At 41.8% G+C, this 17,689-nt stretch overlaps 2 protein-coding genes across 2 annotated transcripts in view; one reads left to right on the top strand and one right to left on the bottom strand.

Annotated features, from left to right (window-relative positions):
- Window positions 1-343: 343 nt before the first annotated feature.
- LOC137268964 (uncharacterized) lies at window positions 344-6,254 on the bottom strand. The gene is made up of 4 exons (XM_067803588.1): window positions 6,138-6,254; window positions 5,623-5,858; window positions 4,725-4,934; window positions 344-2,679 (listed from the first exon to the last, which is right to left on the bottom strand). The coding sequence occupies exons 2-4, from the start codon at window positions 5,843-5,845 to the stop codon at window positions 2,405-2,407; spliced, it is 708 nt and encodes a 235-aa protein (XP_067659689.1). The 5' UTR covers window positions 5,846-5,858; window positions 6,138-6,254; the 3' UTR covers window positions 344-2,404.
- The window catches only part of LOC137268963 (ubiquitin carboxyl-terminal hydrolase 5-like), a 32,933-nt gene continuing 21,458 nt past the window's right edge, over window positions 6,215-17,689 (top strand). The window contains exons 1-5 of the mRNA XM_067803587.1: window positions 6,215-6,422; window positions 7,046-7,171; window positions 7,635-7,689; window positions 11,093-11,211; window positions 12,302-12,408. Of these exons, the coding sequence (XP_067659688.1) occupies window positions 6,309-6,422; window positions 7,046-7,171; window positions 7,635-7,689; window positions 11,093-11,211; window positions 12,302-12,408 (521 nt within the window). The 5' untranslated portion in view covers window positions 6,215-6,308. The remainder of the gene's footprint in view (window positions 6,423-7,045; window positions 7,172-7,634; window positions 7,690-11,092; window positions 11,212-12,301; window positions 12,409-17,689) is intronic.

Raw genomic sequence — 17,689 nt, 5'->3', positions numbered from 1 at the left:
TGTGTTAACATCCAAAATTTCGGGCTAGTGAATTATTCTATCCACCATATAACTATTCACCCGATGAAGGAGCTAGAATTAGCTCTGAAACCTAGTGAAGAGAATAAAAAAGAAGTTGTTATACATAAAAGGTGTCATGTATTCATGTTCGTCCAATTTCTACATGCCTTTCAAACACTTCAGTTATTGTGTGGGCAAGTAACTTTCAGGCACAGCTAGCCTGTCTGGCTAGAAAAAAATTAAACTATTTTGCACACGAGTCTAGCCCAGGCAAACATATGGTTGAAAGTATGAACATCAATGATACATTTTCTCAGGACTTGGTTATAAACAGCCAAAGACATTTTTGAACATTTATTAGACTTTCACACATTAAAACTAGCGCCATCATAGTCTCTCAGTTAAATAATGAGCAAGTGATATACATTATATACAAGATACAAATCTCACGACAATGAATAAACCACTAAGTGTGTTAGCATATACAAAGAACTTTACAAAAAAGTGAATATTTTTGTGCTGATTTCTTCAGTTGGATCTATATACAAAGATAAATGTAGTGTGGACACGTCTGTTAGCCTCATGCAAAACAATATCTGCATATAATTTTTTTCATGTATTTTTTAAAGGTATGGTGTACAGAGAGATCCAGTTAAAAGAACTTCATGATTTGTGGAGAATGAACACACTACTTCTCTGCAAGCAGTATCAACAGCATGTCTACCATTTACATGGCTAATGGAATATTTACATATGATAAATTACTGTACTCCAGTTATCACTTCTGTACACATGATATAAAAGATATAAATTCCCCAACATCGAATACTACAAATTATGATCAAATTTCCATCTACAACATGTCCATCTACAACAGTGATCAAACTTCATCAATTGTTTGGGACTTGATGTCCACTTCAAATCAGGACTAAATTTACCCTACTATAACAAACTTACTTTGGTTTCTGAAATACATAAAACACTGGTTCATAAAAAGGATTGTGCTATGATGCTAATGAAACAATTTCACAAGACAACTCTGATGCTATATCAAATGCTGTAACTGAAAGTTGAATAAAATCTGCACTTAAACACATTTGTTAACATGAACTAATATGCATTCATTTATCTTTTGCTGTGTAGAAGAACAGTACTGATGAAAGGTAATACAAATTTGTGATAGGTGTAACGCTGACTGTCAGAACTTCTGTAAGCGATAGCTGTTGTCTCTTACTACACTTTCAGAACAAATATAGACTTCTACACATCCAAAAGCATGCTTTTGCCAGCCCCCTTTTAGAGATTACAACAGAATTGGGTGCTATTACACTTAAACTATTAACCTGTCAATCCAGGAGGCATAAACAAATATTATATACAACAGGAAAACATTACAAACATGTCAGTTAAGGTGAGATATTCATTTTAGAAGCATAGTGTTGAAAACTACCAAACAAATAACTTTGTAGCATGGTTGACAGCAGTTCAGCCAAGACATGACCATGTGGGATCATGTTTTGTTAACAGCAGCTGAACCAAGACATGACAACAATGTGAGATCATGTCTTGTTGACAGCAACTGAACCAAGACATGACCATGTGAGATCATGTCTTGTTGACAGCAACTGAACCAAGACATGACCATGTGAGATCATGTTTTGTTGACAGAAGCTAAAAAATAACATGACTACCACATAAGATCATATTTTGTTGACAGCAGCTGAACCAAGACATGACCATGTGAGATCATGTTTTGTTGACAGAAGTTAAACAATAACATGAGTACCACATAAGATCATGTTTTGTTGACAGCAGCTGAACCAAGACATGGCAACCATGTGAGATCATGTTTTGTTGACAGCAGTTAAAGAATAACATGACTACCACATAAGATTATGTCGACAGTTGAACCAAGACAAGACTAACACATGAGGTCTTATCTTGGAAACTGATGACACAAAATAGAAGTATTGTTAAACCAGCTTTAAATCAACATTGTTGATTTGTTAGTTTCATCAGAGGTAGATGTATACATATGATTTGAGAACTTGTGATAATACTGTGGTTTACTTTTCATTTAATTGTTTTATCGGTACAGTTTACGTGTAACATGTTCACTGCTGTAAATGCTAAAAATTCAAGTGATGTATCATGAATGATTCAGTAAAATCTGCACTAAAATCAATGAGTTCCTGTTGGCTGACTCACTGCATAACTGGACCAAGGTTTTTTTCTTCTTATCACATCCAGTGTCACATGCAAGATGTCCTCAGTCCAACTTTGACACTAAGACGAACTATGACCTTTGTAATCATGTGTGGTAGCAATCACAACAGTAATATCAAGCAAACACAGTCGATCCAAACTGAACTGATTTGTCATAGCTTAAATATATGAGCAGACTTTACATGTCAACATTCTCCTTATCCTGTGAGGATCTGAGAGCGCCGAGACGGCACTGACGGGCAGCGTCAATCTTCTTTGTCTGCTTCCTGTGCATGATGACCCGCGGGGAGTTGGTATCTATGACAACAGTGGAGAGTGGGGAGCGGGGCGGGGTAGAGGTGAGCACCGACTTGGGGGTGGAGCTGAAGGCCTTGCTGGGTTTTTTCTTGTCATAGAAAAGCTTCTTTGGCTGTGTCTTCTGTCCTTTTGGTTTCTTTATTTCAACTGGCTTAGCTGAAAAGTAACACATCCTCCATTTTTACATGAATGATCCAAGCAAATTAGACTTAGCATGGGTAGTGATACATTTAGAAGGTGTGTGTGTGTGTTTTCCAAAACATGGGTTGAATTTGACCTGGGTATTCGTCAAAATCTTCATATGAATATGAAGCTATAGATAAATGCTATATTTGGAATCCCACTTTCTCAGCAATGTACATATTTTAGGGGAATGTGTTCCATCCAAGATTGATCCCAGACTCTTAAAGTGAGGCACCAAATCATCAGCATACTAACGCACTCAGCCACCACAGCTGCCACAAAAATGGAAGTCTCAGGGTTCAAAATTAACGCTTCAAGGTAGCAAATTTGCTCTTGAAATTTCATATTTAGCTACCTGAAAGGAAAACACAGTAGCAACAACTTGCTACCTGGTATGTTTTAGTGAAACCGCATGTACGTTCATCAATTAGCTGTCATTTTCAAAGGATAGATCTCCACTTGACTGGAGATGTAGACCCTTGAAGATTTGATGAAAATCAAACTTGCAGAACCACCTGGCAAACAGGTACTTGCTACAAGCTAAAAAAGTTAATTTCAAACACTGAGTCTGACATCTAGCAGTTCATATCACATACTATAGTCCTCTCCATGCAGGGGTTCAAAAACCCCATTGCCTGACACCTGGGACAAGTCAATTTTCATATCAGGCAATAAAATAATGGTATCCTACTTTTCCATGGGCTACTGGAAAATTTCCACTTATGGTTTCAAACTGCAAATAAACTTGAATTTCTTTTCATATCTGCTCTAAATGTAGTCATTAAATTTTGCAATGATAAAAAATTAGAGTTGTTTTGTTTTTCTTTCTTACCTATCACTTTAATAAATAGTCCAGGAAACATCAACATCAAATACCATGTTGATTTATTCTTTCATAATTACATCATCATGATTATGTCATAAAATCAGTCCAAGCCGAAACTTAGTCAGGACAAGTTTTGCGGTTTGGTAAACTGAGTTCTGATTGGTCAATCTCAAATGTTACCAAACGCAACCTCCTACTAGTGTTAGTTATACTCAGTAGAGGAGTGTAACTATTATAAACTAATAGTACTGGGACTATATTTACTTAGACTGTCCATACACATGTATTCCATGTTTGCTGAATATGTTTAAGATGTAATAAGATGCTCCAGAAACTTAATAAACATGAGGAGCAGTGGGGTAGCCTAGTTGTTCAAGTGTTCACTTGTCACACCAAAGTCCCAGATTCCCCACACAAGTACAATGTGTGAAGCACAGTTCTGGTGTCCCCCCCACTGTGATATCGCTGAAATATTGCTAAGTGAGTGAGTGAGTTTAGTTTTACGCCGCACTCAGCAATATTCCAGCTATATGGCAGCAGTCTGTAAATAACCGAGTCTGGACCAGACAATCCAGTGATCAACATCACAAGCAATGATCTGCGCAATTGAGAACCGATGACATGTCAACCAAATCAGCGAGTCTGACCACCCGGTCCCGTTAGTCGCCTCTTACGACAAGCACAGTCGCCCTTTATGGCAAGCATGGGTTTCTGAAGGCCTATTCTACCCTTCACCGGTCGAAATATTGCTAAAAGTGGTGTGAAACCATATTCACTCACTAATACACAGGAAACTGAGCTGACATCAGTCACATGACAAAGACCATGTAGGCCTAATCCACCTTACACTCATACTCCTGTCAGCACATGACTAGTAATATCAACAACACAGTCCTGGCGGTACATATTGTCAAAACACATTTTCACTATCTGTCTTTGGCTGAGATAACCTCAATCAGAACCTTAACGAATTCTCCAGAAGATTTAAGTGCCATCCCATAATTCATTTCTCCAAAGTAATCAGTCTCCCTTATACAGCTTAGGCTAATGCATTAATTCATTTTGATAGCTGCACAGTTGAATAGGTTTTCCCAGTATATGACATAGGAATAAAGAGGGCCTCTTTTGAAAAAGAATCTGGAGTATGTTGGGATCATTTCTTTATAGAGGGAACATTTCAAACTGGACTCACAGTTTGCAACAAGAAGACTTGCAGACTCGTCTACATCGGACATTGACATGTGTTGTAGTTCTGCTGCTGCTGCTGCTGCTGCCGTCGCCCCCAAGTCATCCTTGACGTCCAGTTTGTCTGTCTCATCGTCATCATGTTTGCGGGACATGTCTGGACTTGTGTTCTCCTCAAGAAGGGGTTTGACGTCATCTTGCACAGACTTGAATTCATCTGCAGGAAAAAGAACATGGTTGACAAACTATGAACTTAAACAGTAAATTATGCAAGACAAATTAAATACTTGTTTCTGTGTAGATGTTGTTGGACACTGTTCTCAGCAACATTCCAGCTAGAGGCCAGTTAGTGTAGACCTGACCGGACAAACAAACAGTGGCTACATGAGAAGCATTTCATACCATCTGGTACAGTGACATCTATTTAAGTAACATAGCTTCATTACCTGGATCATTTCAATTGTTTATTACCAAAATACTACCTAGATTAAGGCATTCAGAAAGCAAAACACACAGAATTTCTTGTGTTTCCAGAAACCCAGAGAACAAAACGATTCTCTTTGACAATTTCATACTTCAACCCTAGCCCCCTTTCCTCATTTATATGTGAATTATTTAAGAGAAGAGCACTAAGCTTGATGCCTATTTTCCTTCACTGACAACACAGAACCCACCTCACATAAGTTGTAACTGTAGAAGCATGAAAGTTCCAGCTAACACTAGGCAATGTCATCGTTTGTTCAAATTTCATTTATTGGGATCCCTTTCTCAGTGAAGTATAGATTTGAGTATTTTTTTGTGTTTAATCCCAGCCATGGTGACTGAGTAGGTTGGTTATTTCCATTCCGACAGTTGAATGTGATGTTTTTATACAAGATAGAAAATAATGCTTCATGATGTTTCACCTTTCTTCATAAAATTGTTAATTGGAGTTCTCCAAATTCCAGGTGTTGGTGATCGTGGGTCAAGAAGTCCATCGGGTGTTTTGTTCACTATGATAGGTGTACGTGGAATGTTGTTGGTAGGAGAGCGGGGATCATCATCTAGTTGGCGACTGTCAATTTGACACTTGACTGGGGTACCTGTACCATCATCCAACATTTCGACCTTGCTGCCAATACCTCCCATGATGAAATGTTAACTGGAAATTAAACAAAATAATAAGAGTTATGTCTGTATTCTCCCTAAATTTTAATGATAAGGAAAAGACAACCATCTTCATGTTATTCGGAAAAATGTCAGATCATCAGACATCTTGACATGACCTGTATTTCTCGGCGTTTTCATCGCAGAAATATATACAGGTTTGTTTCTAACTTAACTCATTATCTTCAGAAATTAAACATGAAAAAGCATATCATTTCTATCAAACATGATCTATAAAGCAGGAGGCTGATATTGCACAAACCGCACTGCCTACCTCCTTTCCATGCAGACAATGTTCCGAATACTAGTTTGAACTTCCCGCTCTGACCAATGAAATGCCGCGTCATATTGTAGAAGGGACAACGTATCGGTAAGGACACGATCTGTGATTGGTTCATGGGAAACCGGTACTAAGGGAGATAACATCCGGTTTTCTAGTCAAAGCATGACAAGTGAAATGGCTATGGAGCAACTGAAACAACATTTGTCTAAGATAAGATCACCCGCTGGCGGCGAGAAGGTTTACAAGGATGAATGTGCATATTCTTTTGATAATCCTGTATGTATCATTTGGTGACCTTCTGTAGTGTATTTTCTCAAGTAGTGACTGTTACACTTCGCTATACAATCTAAATCAGTAAATGTGCACCTCGGGCTTGGCTAAAGGAAAACAAGATCAAAACTGAAAACATTATAAATAATACTCACTGGAATCAGAATTAAAATTATCTTGTTTTCTTATATTTTCCTCTTTAACACTTACATGTTCATAAAGCAGTATCTTGATGAAGATATGTAGTTCATACTGTCGCAAAATAGAACATGTCAGTGGACGTTTTCCTTTTTAAATTAAATTTCAGTTTGTTTCATATTGATGAAGATTGGAAGCATGTATGTTATTATCTGCGTGAATATCAGTTGCCGAAAAGGAACCAAGTTCAAAAGTGCCTGGAAAGCCTGAAATATAACTTTTAATAAATATGCCTTGCTAACTTGGATGTAATGAAGGAATAAGACAGCGGTTAGTTTGTTTCACTTTCAGGCTGAGGTATGTGAGTTCAAATCTGAAACTATTACAATTTGTTTGTGTGGGTTTTTTTTCCATGCTGACGTGTATATTAATCAACTACAGTGCAATGGTAAAGATTTATTTCACTGGCCTGTGTTTCATTATTTCATCAGGAGAGTGAAGATGGGCTGTACGTGTGTATGAACACATTCCTTGGTGTGGGAAAGAAACATCTGATGAGACACTACAGCAAGACTGGAAATGCAGTGTTTCTCAGGATTAAAAGAATTCGCATTGAAGTATGTATCAGTTATATTATAAACCTCATGATATCTGTCTGGATTGTCTGGTCGGTATTTAATTGTAACAGCATTATCTTGTACACTTTTGCACAGCAACTACTCTTTGTTACCCCATATAAATCATGATTATGTGGGAGAAGCCTTATTATTATTAAATTTAGTAATGTCCACAAGTCCTGTGGATTCTATGACCATTTTTCTATTGTTTATTTTTAGAATGAGTGAGTGAGTTGGATTTTACACCATATTTAGCAATATTCCAGCAATATCATGGTAGGGGACGCCAGAAATGGGCTTCATGCATTGTCCCCATGTGGGGAATTTAACACAGGCAATGACGAGTGAATGCTTTACCACTAGGCAACCTACAATCCCTGTTTATTGACTGTTGGTATGACATTTATGTTATGGTCTATTCTGTTCCTCTGCAGAATTGTCATAGTTACTCTGTCCTTTGCAGATACCACAAGCAGAGGAGACAGAGCCTCAGGTGAAACCAACAAAACTTGCAATAGGTAATGACTGCTAAAACCTTTGCTGTCTCTCATTTGTTCACTTTTCTCCAGAACAAACATGATGGACAGAGCAGTGTTCACGAATAGCATCTGACCCTCTTACAAACCTGGCATTTTCGTCAGCTGTCGGATCGAAGTCACCAACCTGCCAGCCCTGGTGTCTGACTGAATATTTCACAATGACCTTGTCTGAAGTAGTTATTTGTGGCATGTGACACTTGTTTGTTGTTTATAAATTTTATCTTTGTTATTACCTGATGTTAATAATTTCAGTTCTAATTATGAAAAATGTTAAATCTGAAATATGTGTTTTATTATATTCTATGGGTCCTGTGAATATTGAGTGGGTCAGACTGACATCTGAAACTTACAGGACCCGATGTCCTGTTACTTTGAAACACCATTCATGAACACTGACAGAGTGGATCCTCCATTTTCAAAATCACATTTTGACATGACAGATAACCAAAGTGTTTGTTTTTTTCAACCTATATCCGCAAATACCTCTCTTCAGTCAATATGTGATCCTACCCCACCTTGACAAAGTTGACATTGACAAAGTGACATGTATACAGTCGAACCCCGTTTATACGGACATTTTGGTTTCACTCAAAAATCGTCCAGATAGCGAGACATCCAGTTAACTGGATCAAACAAGCAAAACCTGAAAATTAGGTGAAAGCAAAAACTTCTCATGTACGTATATCAATAAAGCAAAAGTCAATAGTAATAACAGTGAATCATCGTAACTTGTAAGTGTACTGATAATACATGGAAGGCGGAATGCAGGTTACCATTTGTCAGCTTGTCACGGATGAAAAACGTAAATCGTGACAAAAAGTTTCTATTTTGCCAATTGCGTATTCTTTTTTTTTTAATTTTAAATGCCCTAAAAACATACAACACCGCGTCGAACTTATACTGTCTGCAGAGAGTAAAGTTCCTGATGGGATCACATGACTTTGTTTATGTGGGAAGCTATTTTTAACTTGCATCGCGACAGATAGCAGGGATCAATTTTTAAGTGTTATATACAGTACAATTACAGTGTAGTTTACCATAATCCTACTTAACATGTGTTTTCGATACTGATGAGATGTTCTCACACGCGCCAAATCCTAATGAGTGACATGCGTCACTAGTGTTTTGATGGCTAATTAATCAATTCACACCAAATGACCTCTGATAGATGAAGAATGAAAACACATAGTCATGCGGTAAACAGTATTGACGTGACACATACACATGCACGTTGCACACATCTCTCCGTCCCGATAACTGGATCATTTTTCAATGGAAATCTGTGGGAATGGTTTGAAAATTCACCGCACGGGTCCGGAAGCGCGGGGTCCAGTTAAGCGAGTACAGTTAATGAATGTAAGATTCGTTTCACATAAAAATCGCCCGGAAGGCGGGGTTTCTGGATATGTGAGGTCCAAGTAAACCTGGTTCGACTCTAAAAGTTCATATGTTTAATGATTGACCTGGATCATTCCACATGATTTACATATTAATGGACCCGTGAAGGTCCCGGGGTAGAATCGGCCTTCAGCAACCCATGATTGCCATTAAAGGTGATTATGCTTGTCGAAAGAGGCGACTAACGGTAACGAGGCTGGGTGGTCAGACTCAATGACTTGGTTGACGCATGTCATTGGTTCCCAATTGCGCAGATCGATCTCGCGTTGTTCAAAGTGTGAATCTTAACCTGAAAGTCACGGGATTGTTTCATGGGTATGTAATGAAAGATGCATTTTTCATTTCCGAATGCATTTGACTTTATTGAACTTTATATGATGTACAGTTAGCTGCATCCTTGATAATCTCCAGGGTATAAGTTCTGACAATTCTTCACTAAGTACCTCAGATGCATCTATGGCCGACCCAATAATTGTATTACCATACCTCCCTTTGCTGGTTCCACCTTGTCATGGTAGGTTTGCTCACTATGAGACACAGATTTAGGGAAAAAATCATACAAACAAATTGACAGGTCTGAAACGTTAAAAAAGTATATGCAGGAACTCCTACCACTTTCAGGGTAGTCCTGCAACAATTGGGTTACCAAGTATGATCAGGTAGATATAAGAAGAGGAAGTGAGTGATGAAAGAAGCCTTGTGATTGGTACACTCATATTCCCAGCATGGACACCTGGGCCTCCTTTCACAAATCATTAAGGTGATCGTAAGTCACTAAGGTAACCTTACTGCAGTGTTAAAGAATGGGAGTTAAGGTAGACCTTAGTAAAGGTTACTTAATGAAAGGAGCCCCTGATTGTACGAAAAGCCAGCAAAGGGAGGTAATACAATTATCGTCTATGGATGCAGCCAGGGTACTAGTGAAGATGTATCAGAATGTATACCCTGGAGATTATCAAGAATGCAGTAACTGCTTCTGTAAGTACAGTCAGGCCGCGTTAATCCGAACACTTCTGTTTTTCATCAAAAACGTTCGGATAGTGAAACGTACGGACTACTGAAGCAAACACCACTTCAGGCGAGTTACTTCCCTTTGACATACTGAGACAAGAACATACGAACGTATGCATTTATCAAATGACTTTATTACAGTTTGTAGACATAACAACTTGAATATTAACATAACAATCAATCAATGCAATGTCTGAATAGATTATTTATAGTATTACACATACCAATCAATCACTTGTGTTGAAAGAAATCTCCACTAACAGTCTGTTTGGAGAGTGGTTTGAAAGACGCACGCATGCTGACCATTGTCTCCAAGTTTTTGTCATCTCCAACACACTCGAAATAATTTATCATAGAGTCCATATAGGCTCTCATTTGGCTTTAGGATTTTTCTCTTTGTATCTACAAATTTCTCTTTTTTTGTGCGGCAGTAATTTCCCATCCTTTTACGCTTAGGGGCAGGACTTGCCATTGTGACTGACAGGTGTCAAGTGCAGCTGATCTCATTTTGACTCGATCGGTATTTTATACAGCAAGGAAACATGACAGGTATTACTCAAACTAAACAAAAGTGAAACCTATTGAATGATTAAAATCACAAACTAATGACATGCTCAACGCAGAAGTGTCACCTCAGTTAACAATTACAATTGAAGTCAGCCGATGAAGACCAGTGCTAATCACAAGCGCTCACGAGGTAAGGCTATTATCCGAACCTCTTTGATGTACCACCGGATCAATGAAGCAAAACCATGTGTAACTAGCCAATCTGTTACCACTAATTGACGTCCGGATACGGAGACTGAAGCATCGGATTAATGAATCAACAAGTAGTGAGTTTATATAGTAAACAAGATTGGTTACAGCTGCTACTGTTCGGATATCGCGGGAATCGGATTGTCGGGGTCCGGACTAACTCGGCCTGACTGTATATATAAGATGGTTTCCATGGTTATTGACGTTTTACTTCCAGGAGTGGAGGGTGGGTTCCAGGTGGATGAGAAGAAGTTCCGGTTTGAGGAGACAACCTCCATTGTGGTCATGCCTGACTACTTAGAGATAGCAGTGCCAAACCCAGATCTCCCTGAAGCTGTAAGTCATCTACATATGTAAATGTTTAAATGTTAAGAAGGATAAGATACCTGTCATTTGTACTGTATTTTGAAAGTACAGTAAAAGGACTCAGATTTTGTTTTGCAGGCAGATAACAGTAAAGTGTTACTGTTCGTGGACAGGCAACCGTGTCTGAAACTTATGTGATGTCACTTATTTGAACTTGTAATATTTGCTTAATTTTGAATTAATCTACTGTTCATATAACTCCTTGGAACAAATGTAGTAATTCTTAAAGATTTTGTTTGAATTGTGATTTACAAGAGTAATTCTATTAAACAACAATCGTGTGTTATGAACAAATCATCAACTTAACTGATTTGTATTGTTTAAGCTCTGAAAATAGTAAAATGGGGCTTAAATAAATACCAACAACATCATTTAAAGCAAAATCTATGACATATTGGTTGGCAAAAATTATATCATATTTCCCGAAACATCCTAAAATTCCTCCCATAACAGATGTGGCCCACACATTGTAGAACACTTTCACTGTCTTGTGGAACTGACCTAAATGATTGCCTGTCTGAAAGTATTGGATATTACCTGGTTGTACTAAACAGTATGGGATCAAACAAAATATGTAAACATGACTTAACAAAAAACTTAAAATGTTCTCGTGTAGGTTCATGGAGATCTACAGAATTACAAAGGTCCCCACTTCTTATTCCAGTACCTTGTTTATGTAGGGAGCCCATTCTTCACTAATTTAGATATCTGTCTGTTAAGGATGTTTTTATACAGGAAATTGACCATTGGTCATTCAAAAATTCTCATTACTGTTTCAGACATCTCCATCCTACCTCCAAGTATTGATTGTCTCCAGATGTTTAAGAGTAATACCACAGAGCAGTGTACCCCATTAGCTAGCTAATGTAGCTTCTTTTGAAAAGAGGCCTATCTCCCTCTCACTTATCTGTAGCTTACCATCAAAATATCTCTGGTTTGTGCAGATTACTATTTTTAACAACGTGGTATTCAAATAGCACACAGTACCAAATTTTTTTAACTGTGGAGGTTATACACTTGCTAGAACCCTTTCTGTTGATTCAAACCACTCATGCTACAGGTCCAGATCTCCGTGGCAACCATCCTGATGGCCGAGGATGCATGGAAGCTTGAGGAAGCAGCAGCCATGGCAGGAACGTGGGATGGTGAGATCCGACAGAAATCCAGGTTAGATCAGAAGTCAGTGAGTGAACTGGCAGTGTTAGTGTCTGTCACATGTGAAATACTCCTCCTTTCATTTCCATTTGGTATTTTAGTTTTACTTTTCAAATTCTTAAACTTATCCTATCTCATGTTATGCATCTCTTTTCCTCTCTTCGACCCTGTGTGGAAACGTGCCGTCAGCTAAGTTGAATCAAATCTTCTTGACCTCTGACCACCTGACCTCTGCCCCTGCAATAGACGCCTGTCAACCATCTTGCATGCGCAGTCAACCACGTGATGTCCTCTACTTGTCATTCTCTTTCTTGTCGCACCACAGGCTGGACATGTTGTTTTGCTAGAGAATTGATAGCTTCATTTAGTGATTTACGATGGGTGTTTCTAAAGAGAAGAATGCTTCTAAAAAACACAAGCGTTGTGGTGAATGTAACTGCAGCTATTCATTGGCAGATCCAGACAATTCTTGTGTTGACTGTATTGGCTTGTGTGAGAGGTCATCTAGATGTAGTTTGTGTATGGGATTAGATGACGATGAATTTGATCTGTATCGGCGGGTGAATAAGAGGAGGACATCAGATAGAGATAGGTGCAGGACAGAAGATGGTTCTTCAGTGCCTAAGAAGGCAAAAACAGACCACCCTAAGTTGGTAGCACGGCATTCGGCATCTAGGTCGGCAGATGAAGACTTTTTACAGGAGGCATCGGATTCTTATCTTAGTATCTCAGGCAGACGTCTGATGTTGGTCATTAGGATTCCAGATCACTCGTCGATTCAGCAGATGGATTGGCATCCTTTTACTGTGCTTCGATCTTTGACGTGAGATCGTGACATCCCAGAGCGTTTGAGTGAGGTGGAGAAAGGGAATCGTTTGAGATTCACAATGCGGCAGCATTCACCTTACCTCCAGTGGGTGAATCAACAACCTGTTCTGTGGCATCGTTTATTCACCAGCATGGGTCAGCGCTTCCTTGTGTCGATTGTACTCACATCCCCGCCAGTTGATGATGGTATTTCACTTCTGGGTTCGAAGCAGAGGCCCTATTCTCCCTTTCTCCCTTTATGGTAGAAGACCGAGAGCTGAGTCACTTGGATGGGACGATTAGGAAGATTTTGGCACCCTTGAACATGGTACTCACGACTTCTGGGAGAGTAAGCATGGCACTGCAATATGGTTCTATGCACTAACAAGCTTATATCAGGGCAGAGATGGGTTTGATGCATTAGCATTTCAACTGCATTTTGGAGTTTATTGCACATTTCCTTTCGTATTTGACGGCCATGCGCAGGAGTGGTCTGTTGCAGTTGTCGTTGTGGGAGGACATATTTCGTACGGACCTATTCCGTCAACCATGGTCTGGCAGGATGCTCTTCAACAGCGCTATTAGGGAAGTGGCTAGCAAGGTGAGCCAAGACGCACACCTGCAGGTGTCTATGGAGCTTTTGAAGTACCAGAGATTGTAGGTGGAGGAGTCTGCAAAACAGCGTTGATCTGCCCGGTACAAGCACTCCAATCCGGATTTACGTGCAAGTGTCAATTCATCCTTTCGAGGCAAAGGTAACAGGGGCCATACTAATCGACAGGTCAGGTGATGCACCTAGACCCAATGGGGAATCTGGCCAGGCATTCTGTCCATTCTGTCCGATTGTGGGGAAGCCTCCCTTGACCAGGTCACCGGTGCAAAGGTCTTACCCGAGTCAACAGTTACAAGTGTTGCGAGTCACCATAGACACCTTACTGGAGAAGCGGGCAATAGAGTCCTTAGGGGCAATGCTGCTGGATCCAGGGTTTTATTTCCAAGAAAGACTCAGACAAGCTGAGACTAATATTCAACATGAAGGTTTTCAACAAGAAGTACCTACAGACCCCTCCTCACTTTCGAATGGTGTCTGTAGCGTTGCTCAAGACTATTATCAAACCGGGAGATATTATGGTCAGTCTGGATTTGTAGGACGCCTACTTGCACATTCCGATTTGCCCGACACATTGGAATTCTTTTTCAGAAGAAGTCCTCCTTGGGGTACATATAAGCATTTTTATGTCCATTAAAAATCCCTACGACAGTTGTAACTATTTTGATAATAAATATTTACAAAACAAAAAACTCGTTTTTGTCTTGTGGGACCACCTTTACAGGGCCCCCCAGGCCCCCTACAGCCAAGAGCAGGTAACTCTGGCCGTCTACCTCGCACCTCACTTTTCATGCTGTCGTTCGACTAGAAAGACGTGTGTGGTCCATTTAGATAGTTTTTGTGCTATCTGCCTACGGAATTATGAGTGAGAAAGAGTCAGCTACTGTATGTATGGTTCCTTTTCTTTCGCACGGGCGTTAGTTGGAATTTCTTGGCTGAAATTTTCATTCATATATTGTTGTAACTTTGCTGGTCAGGTCTTATCTTCCTGTCATGTGGCAGGCAAGATGGCGGTCTTTATGGCTTCTTTTTAGTGCGGGAAGTGTTTCGCTTGCGTCTCACTTATTCCTACGTGTTTCTTATTAGTATGTTTTACATGCTAAGATGTCTTAACCCATTTGTTCTTGTTTCAGTCAAAATGGGGATGTTGGTTTTTAAGACTTTTCGTCTTTTTCATTGCATTACGCACTTGTGTGTGCACACTTGTTATTGCATTTATCCGCTTATACTTTCTTGTTTAGCTGGGTTAATGTATTTTGGCAATTTATTATCGCCCGTGCGTTTATATTTTGCATATTGTGTGTTCAATTGCGTATGTTTTCTGTACATCAGTTACCATTAGTTGGTTCTGATTGTTACAGTTTCGGGGTGCACCCAAGTCTTGGGTCTAGACTCAGGCACGGGTGCTGTCCCTGTGGGAATCTCAGATCCAAGCTACGGCTCTGGTGTCGTTTTCCCAGCTGGCTCTAGGGGTTTTGCACCGAGCACCGGCTCGGGTGCAATTCCGCTTGCCGGCGCCGGTCCATCGGGTCTCGTACCGTTGGTCACCGGCAACCTAACTGGTGGTTCTCGAGCACCGGCTTTGCCGCCTGCCTCGGTTCCGCTCAGTGCATCGGGTGTCCCTGCTTCGGCAGCCGACCCCACAGGGTCTCGACACCATGGTTCTTCAATGAGCCAGGGGTAGGCCGACTCGGACATCTCGGCTCTTCTGGGTCTGTTGTCCTTGTTGACGGGTCCCTTGTGCGTCGGGGTTACCGGCAACCTAACTGGTGGTTCTCGAGCACCGGCTTTGCCGCCTGCCTCGGTTCCGCTCAGTGCATCGGGTGTTCCTGCTTCGGCAGTCGACACCACGAGGTCTCGACACCCTGGTTTTTCAGTGAACCGACGGAGGCCGATTCGGAGCTTTTCGCTCCATTCGTCCCCGGGGCAGGTACGCGAATGGATCGCGGTAGCACTGACCCGATTCCACGGAGTTTCGTCTTCCTGGGAAGTGTTTACTCCGTGCAGGGTAGCCGAGATCAAGGGGCTGTGCCGCAGGTGGTCGTCCCTGCGGACGCCCCCGATTCCGCGGAGTTTCGTCGACTTGGGGAAGCGTTTGCTCCGTGTAGGGTGGCTGAGGCTCAATTGCCTATTTTACCTTCACTCCTCAGTGAGGTAATTAATCCGCTCCTGTAGGGTAGCCGTTCGCGGTTCGATCTCCCGGAGCTTGACCGGCTGCTTGATGGGGGACGATGCGCTATTTGACCCTCCCGTTGTTGACGAGTGCGTGTACGCCTCGATCACGCTTGGGGGGTCGTCTGGCCTCTGCCAGGCATCGGCTTGTCAGGGTCGCCGCTTGCCGCTTTGTACCTCATCGAACCAGGTGTTGCGCTCGGTTTCCGCTCCTTTGAGGAGCAATATCGGAACGCTGTGCAGCAACTTAAGGTTGCGGTGCACTCAGCCTACCTCTCTGTCTTGCAGAGGCAGGTGGTGTCGCAGGAGGACGGGGACGAGGATTTTTCCTCGTCCACGTTAGAGCGGCAACTTACGGAGGTGCATTCACATTTGACGCGCGACTCAATGCGTTCACGAGTCAGATGATGTATGCTGTGATTGGCCTTCGTAGGTTATGGCTGTCGCCAGGTATTCACCGGCTACACAGCAGGCACTGCTGTCTCTGCCTTTCCGGCTGGGCTTGACCCTGTTCCCGGGGGCTTTGACGGGAGTTAGTGAGGCTGCGGAGGCCGTTAGTCAATTCAAGGACTTTTAAGTCTTTTCTTGAACAACCCTCCACCTCTCGCTCGCGGCCTTCGGTCCTCAGCTCAAGCTATCCTGCGACTCAGTCTAAGGATGCACCGAAGTGGACTGCTCCACTACAGGCACGGAAGAGCAAGGGCAGGGGTAAAGGGAGTACCTCCGGAGCCCTCAGTTGTCCCGTTGCAAGCGGCAATCTCTGCCGTCGGCCGGGACACTTTGCCTTCTACCCGAAATTCCTGTGGGTGGTCGCCTCCCGTTATTACTCAGGGATGGCCACACGCCACAGTGGAAGCGAGAGCTTACTCCTTTTGCCGGGATTCGCTGCACTCCGGTGCCGAAGTCGCCGGAAAAGGTGGCAATCCTCCGTCCCGAAATTCAGTCTTTACTGGACAAGGCAACTATAGAGATGGTTCCATCAGGACAGGAGACTATGCGGTTTAACTCCACTTATTTCCTGGTAACCAAAAAGAACGGAGGGTTCAGACCCATTCTAAATCTCAAGGGTTTGAACAACTTGATAGAGGTGCCGTCTTTCAAGATGGAGACACTGAGGTTAGTGATCTCGTCTGTAGAGGCAGGGGATTGGCTTACGTCAATCGACCTCAAAGACGCATACCTCCATGTACCGATGCATCCCGAGTTCAGGAAATACCTTCGGTTTTCCTTCGTCGGGGTTTGTTATCAGTTTCGTGTGCTCCCCTTCGGCATCTCCACGGCGCCAAGGGTGTTCACCAAACTCATGCTAGTACCAGTTCAGGTCGCCAGGGCGTAGGGCAACTTTTGTTTCCCGTACCTGGACGACTGGATCCTCAGAGCGCTCTCCCAACACCTAAGTCGAGAATCCACACAGTAAGTGATGGATATTCTCACCAGGCTAGGTTGGGTTATCTATCTTAAAAATCAACTGGTGCCGAGGCAGGATCTGGTTTTCTTAGGGGCGAGGTTCGAGACAACCCCAGGGGTGGTGGTTTCTCTGTCCCAAGAGCGCATTTTCAAGGTACAGGGCATAGTGTTAAGGTTCCTTCAGTCCCATATTGCCTCAGCACAGACGTGGCTTCAGTTGCTAGGCAACATGGCGGCGACGGTGGACATAGTCTGGCGTGCACGTCGGAGAATGCGTTCCATTCAGCAGGCGTTAGC

This window comes from Haliotis asinina, chromosome 16 (genome assembly GCF_037392515.1).
Source record: "Haliotis asinina isolate JCU_RB_2024 chromosome 16, JCU_Hal_asi_v2, whole genome shotgun sequence".
Taxonomy (NCBI): Eukaryota; Metazoa; Mollusca; class Gastropoda; order Lepetellida; family Haliotidae; genus Haliotis; species Haliotis asinina.
This window is presented reverse-complemented; position numbering and strand designations above follow the sequence as displayed.